Here is a 6,467-nt window from a genome sequence, read left to right on the forward strand (position 1 = left end):
GTCTGGGCTAGGATGATGGCTCAGTAGTTAAGATGGCTTCTAGGAAAAAGAATTCTGTTCATAGTACCCACACAAATGCCTTGGGAGGTAGAGACAGGGGATCCCCAGAGCAAACTGATAAGACTGGCTATATGAGGGAGATCAAGGTTTAACTGAGAGACCTGACTCAGCCGGGCGATGGTGGCTCACACCTTTAAGACCAGCAGCACTCAGGAGGCAGTGGTAGGTGGATCTCTGAGTTCAAGGCTAATGAGCTCCAGGGTGGCCAGAGCTACACAGAGAAACACGGTCCCAAAAAACCAAACAAAAAGAAAAGGGAGAAAGAGGCTGACCCTCTTCAAGGAATAAGATGGAAGAGTGATTGAGGATTGTTCAAGCCAGGATGTGGTGGTACATGCCTTTAATCCCAGCACTCATGAGGCAAAAGCAGACAGGCAGATCTCTGTGAGTTCTAGGCCAGCCTGGTCTACAGAGCAATTTCCAGGACAGCCAGGGCTACACAGAGAAATACCACTTTGAAAAGGCAAAAAGAAAAAAATCAAGATATCTAACTCCAGCCTCTATATACGTTAACACACCTGCACGTACATGAGTGTGTGTGCGCGCGCAAACACACACACACACACACACACACACACACACACACACACACACACACACACTATTCTATTCTATGCCTGCCCAGGTGAAGAGCCTGAGGTACAGAGTAGTTACGAAATCTGTTGAGGGTCCAACAGCTGGCACATCCTGGCTTTGGGGCAGCCTGACACTCGAGTGCTGAGTTCTTAAGTATGACAGTGCCACTTTTCTCTGTGTAATGTGACACACGTGCCAGCTGCCTCTGTGGAAGACAGCCAAGGACTGAAGGAGTGAAGAAAGCAGGCCTCCTGCCAACATTCTGGAGATCCAGATTGGCCTGCCCTAAAACCACCCTGTTCACTGACCCATCTTTATGCAAAGTATGTTGCCTCCTGGTTAAGCCAACTCTCCACCCACCCCACCCCCTGCCTTGGCCTGAAGATGGAACCCTGACCCCTGAGCCTGTTAGATGTGTGCTTACATCTGAGCTACACCTGCCCTCAGCTTGGAAAGCTCCCCATGTGAGACCTGGGGTCTCTAGGAGAAATAGCGTGTACAAGAAGATCAATGGGGGTGTCTTACCATGAACCATTTGGTTGGGGTTGAGATTTATCTGGCTTCCGTGTTGGGGCCAGTGTTGGAGGCAGGGAAAACCATGAAGGACAGAAGGTAGAACTCTCCAGCATATAGAACAGTTCTCTTTTATTAGGCACATAGTGAAAATACAAACTCAACCGAACAAAAGCCAGCATACTGACAATGGACCTGAGTACTAAGAGTCCCCAGCACGGGGCCTGAGACTTTCCATATGGCAGTAGGACAGTCCCTGTCTTGTCCTTTCCTCTCAACTGTGCTGCTCCAGCTAGAGGCCACCAGGGTGAAGGGACCCAGACCCTCATTCCCTGAGGTGGATGCTTCTTTGTTGGATTCTCATGCTTTTCTCTTGGCTCTTGGGCCAAGTCTTCAAGCAGGCTTCCTGCCTGGAGACGGGAATCCAGGCAGCACACTCCCAGCCTGGCCTGACAGGTGGGCCTGAGGTATGGGTTGAGGTCTTTGGTCTTTGGCACGGAGACACAAGGCATCTGGGGCACTGATGAAGAGGGCTGTCCTGTGAACCGAAGCCTAGCACCAGCTCAGAGAAGGCCAAGCCTGGTATGAAATGTGCCGTGGGCAGAAAGCAAGAGGCTGGCCTGGGAGCATGTGGCACTGAGGCCACTCGGCTAGCAAGGTATTTTCTCCCCCTAGCTCTTAGCTGTTGACAGCTCCTGGAACAGGACTTGGCACCCAGGGGCCCTCACCCTCCACAATGCCTGTGGGAGATCACATGAGGCATAGTGGCTGTTTCTTCCTCCTAAAAGGCACTTAAGGTTTAGCTTGGTCCAAAGAGACAGGAGAAAGCTTGGAGACAGGTATGCAATCCACAGCTTGCAGCTGAAGGGCCAGTAGGGTGGCCCTAGCCATACAGTCCCACCTCCCCATCCTCAGCCTCCTCCAGCCCTGGCCCATCTGGGACTACCTGGTCAGTATCCCAGCGGCCAGACTGTGGAGGGGAGACAAGGCTGTGGTCCTCCCTTAACCAGGGATGCAGGGGGATGCTGGGGGCCACTAGTCGCTGTGAAGGCTCCTTACGAAGGAGACAGCGGATCAGGCAGCGGGCTGGGGCTGATAGGCCCTCAGGCAGGGCAAAGGTCCCTCTGCGGATCTTGCCAAAGAGCAGAGCCGGCTCAGTGTCCTGGAACGGGTAGTGACCAGCCAACATAGTGAAGAGCGCCACGCCCAGGCTCCAGACATCAGCTGCTTTGCCAGAGTAGGATGGCCGGGAGCTGAGGATCTCTGGTCCCACGTAGGCAGGGCACGCATGCTTGTCCCACAGAGAGTCGTCTGGTCCAGTTATCACACAGGCATCCTCTAGGTCCTCCAGCACCAGCTTCGTCCTGGGTCACAGACAGAAAGACCAGGTCTTGCTCAGTCTTCTGGAACAGCAGCCACTAAGCCATTTCTTCAGTCCCTGTCTTTGTTTTTAATCAGGGTTTTCTTTGGCTATTTTTTGGAGATAAGATTTCACTACGTTGCCCTGGCTAGCTTCTAACTTACTATCCTGCATCAGCCTCCTGAGTGCTGGGATTACAGCAGAAACCATCATGCTGAGCCTCAATGTCTTCGTAATTATTTTGTTTGGTTGGTTCTGGCTTCAGTGGGTCAGGGTCTCTCTCTGACTGTCCTGGAATTCACTATGTAGACCAGGCTGGCCTCGAACTCAAAGAGATTTGCCCACCTTCCACCCCAAGGGGCTTCCATAACACTTGAGTCAAATTGGTCAAACTAGCAATCTAGGCTGTGAATGCTAAGTTAGATTCCATCCCCTTCTTCTTTCTTTTTAGTTTTTATTTTATTTTTGTAATTTTCAAATGTATGTGTATTTGTGTATAGTGTATGTGTGGGGGGACAGGGGTGTACTAAGATTTTTATTTAATTTTATTTTATGTGATTGGTGCTTTTTCCACATTCCTGTCTGCCTGAGAGTGTGAGATGCCCTGGAACTGAAGTTACAGACAGTTGTGAGTCACCCTGTAGGTGCTGGGCATTGAACCTGGATCCTCTGGAAGAGTAGTCAGTGCTCTTAACTGCTAAGCCATCTCTTCAGCCCCCTTTTCCACTCCTTTTCTTTCTTTTTTGGTTTTTGGAGACAGAGTTTCTTTGGGTAAAAGTCTTAGTGGTCCTGGAACTCACTCTGTAGGCCAGGCTAGCCTCAAACTCACAGAGATCCACCTGCCTCTGCCTCCTGAGTGCTGGGATTAAAGGTGCGTACCACTGCTGCCCAGCTTCTTTCTTTTTTTAAAAAATGATTTATTTATTATTTTTTATTCAATGGGTGTTTTGCCTGTGTGTGTCTGAGCGCCATGAGCATGCAGTGCCCACAATGGCCAGAAGAGATTGTCAGATCCCCTGGGCTTGGTGCTATAGATGGTCATTAGCACTGTGCGGGTGCTGGGAACCGAACCTGGATCCTCTGCAAGAGCAAAAGCACTTCATCCACTGAGTTATCTCTCCAACCCTCCCCTTCCCGAACACACGTGTGTGTGTGTGTGTGTGTGTGTGTGTGTGTGTGTGTGCGCGCGCGCGCGCACGCGCGTGCATGTGCGTGTGCATGTGTGTGTGTATGTTGACAGGATCTCACTGCATAGCCCTGACTGGCCTCTAGCTCACAGAGATCCACCTGTCTCTGCCTCCACAAGGATTTAAAGGTGTATTCTGGTACCCTCATCTATTCCTTTATTCCTTATTCAACTTGAGACAGTCTCTCACTAAACCAGGCGCTCACCAATTGGATAGACTAGCTATCCAGAGATCTCTGGGAATCTGTCTGTCTCTACACCTCTCCGCCATGTCCAGTGTTAGGGTTTCAAACTTCACACCACAGGCCACAGTCACTGTGTGTTGGGAATTTCTTTTCCTGCCTAGGATGAAATCCAGAGCTTTTCCCACTGTGCTACACCTTAGCTCTGCCTACCTAAGTTACTCTGCCCTCATGGACTTCAGTTTCCCTCCCATGACGCACTTCTCAAATGTGCCTCTGGGGTCACACTTACCTCTCACAGTTGCTGAAGACAAAACGACGCAGCTTGAGGTCACGCAAGACAAGCCCGTGTTGGTGGCAGTGTGCCACCGCAGCAGCCATCTGCCGGAAAAGTTTAACAGCCTCGGGCTCCGGGATTCCACGGCGGCTGCGCACCAGGCTATGCAAGTCCCCGTGGGTCTTCATGAAGAAGGTGTAGAGGAACTGAGAGCCCAGCAGGATGTCTGCAGGACGGGCCACGTGCTGGTGGGTCGGCAGCCGAGCGTAGGGTGCCAGCACCGCTTGGGCCTCGCTGGCCGGGTACACCTGAAGACAGAGCCAGGAGTAAGTACAGCGAGGGACGTGGGAAGCCAGGCTGGCCTACCAAAGGGGGATGCCAACCATTAGACACGCTGTGAGCTACACATACTGGGGGCCGCTCCTAGCTTGGTATCAGCTGACTTTCTGCAGGCCACATGTCAGGGGGTCTGGGGGCCAAGGCCAGCAAGTAGCACATCTGGGACTAGAACCTGTGCACCCAACTCTGTGCTCTATCCAGCCACCCTGTGTGACCTTATGCCTCCAGAAATTGAAACTAGGGTAGAAGCCAAATATGAGAGCACTCCTAAGGGGCAGACCACCACCAAAGCCCCCGTCACAGCCAGCTCACTGGCCTGCCTGCAGCCTCTGCTCAGCTGGCTGGACTCACAACCAGAGCCCCTGTTTCATTGGTGTACCCAGAGCAGCGCAAGCAAGCCCACAGACCATATATTCCAAAAGAACTGAGAAAGATGTAGAACCCAGAGTATTTTGTTTTTCCATCCTGGCGATCAAGCCCAGGGTCGGTCTTTGCTAGGCAAGTGTGAGCTAGTATTTTGGAAGGGAGCACTCATTTTAGAAAGTTCAGGCCTGCCATGGAGGCACACACCTTTAATCCCAAGAGGCAGAGCCAGGTGGATCTCTGTGCATTTGATGCCAACCTGATCTACAAAGTAAGCCCCAGGCTAGCCAGAGCTACACAGTGAGATTCTGAAATAAAAAAAGAAAGAAAGAAAGGAAGGAAGAAAGAAAGAGAGAGAAAGAAAGAGTGGACCCACAGGACTCAGAAGTGACCTGAATGATTCAAAGATACCCATGGGAAAAAACTTCCCAAGTTGGGGGCATTTGGGAAATATGCTCAGAGTTTGTGGACATTAAGCGCACACCTGGAAGGTGGGTCCAGGATTGTGAAGAAAGAAACTGAAGTTCAGGAAAGGGAGGTGACTTACGCACTTGAACCTGTCACAAGCTGGCTACTGCAGAAGTATACACCACTTTGAGCTTTTGACTTGAAACTCGTGCATACTGACTAATAAATTTAATCTATGAAAAACGCAAAGCATGTGATCTTTACAAGGGCAAGGGAGAGGCTGGAGAGATGAGTCAGCCGCTAAGAGCACCGACTGCTCTTCCAGAGGACTCAGCTTTGATTTCCAGCACCCACATGATGGCTTACAACTGTCTGTAAATCCAGTTCCAAGGGGGTCCAGACATAAGCCCAAGCAATTACCCATACACATAAAATAATAAAAATAATTTTAAAAAAGTTAGGGTAGCAAGGAATAAATACACAGACTACTTTTTCTTTCTCCCCCAAAGCCCAGTCCTGCCTAGTATCTTTGTACCTCTTTATTTTTTTCAGAGAGGAGGTGAGCTTTTTACGACATCTCTCTCTGTCTCCCTGGCTGTCTTAGAACTCACTATGTAGACAAGGCTGGCCTCAAACTCACAGAGATCCACTTCCTCTGTTTCTCAGATGTTGTGAGTATAGGTGTGTGTCACCACACTTTGTGCCTCCTGTACCTGCAGCCAGGACTCTACCTTTGGAGCTTCCTCCCCATGCCTCCTCCAGCTTCTGACATGCACTGTCCTCTGTCATCTGCAAGGCCCTCACACAATTCTCATGTCCCCCTGCATCTCCACCTGTCTGCCTCCTCCTCTCTCTTCTTCTGCCTCCCCTCTGGCACCAGCTTCATGTCCACCATGGTCACCATTGCCTGTTGGCACCCGTGGAAGTCAGAGGAGACCCGCTAGTGTCATTTTTCGGGTGCCATCCAATTTTCTTCTTAAAATTTATTTTTAATCATGTGTGTATGTGTGTGTCTGTCTGTCTGTCTGCTGTCTGTCTGTGTGTGTATATCTGTGTGCATGAGTGCAGATGCCTGAGGAGGCCAGAAGCCCTGGATTTCCCTGGAGCTGTGGATGCCAGGAACAGAACCTGGGTCTCTGCGAGAGTTACAAGCAGTCGTAACCACTGGCCCATGTCTCTAGCCCTTTATTCATTCTCTCTCTC

General features: G+C 50.7%; 1 protein-coding gene across 1 annotated transcript in view; it reads right to left on the bottom strand.

The window, feature by feature from the left end:
- Positions 1-1,275: 1,275 nt before the first annotated feature.
- Trib3 (tribbles pseudokinase 3) overlaps positions 1,276-6,467 on the bottom strand; it is a 7,209-nt gene continuing 2,017 nt past the window's right edge. Inside the window, exons 3-4 of the mRNA XM_005363190.2 lie at positions 4,170-4,462; positions 1,276-2,513 (exon numbers count right to left, since the gene is read on the bottom strand). Of these exons, the coding sequence (XP_005363247.1) occupies positions 2,033-2,513; positions 4,170-4,462 (774 nt within the window). The 3' untranslated portion in view covers positions 1,276-2,032. The remainder of the gene's footprint in view (positions 2,514-4,169; positions 4,463-6,467) is intronic.

This window comes from Microtus ochrogaster, linkage group LG8 (assembly GCF_000317375.1).
Source record: "Microtus ochrogaster isolate Prairie Vole_2 linkage group LG8, MicOch1.0, whole genome shotgun sequence".
Lineage (NCBI taxonomy): Eukaryota > Metazoa > Chordata > Mammalia > Rodentia > Cricetidae > Microtus > Microtus ochrogaster.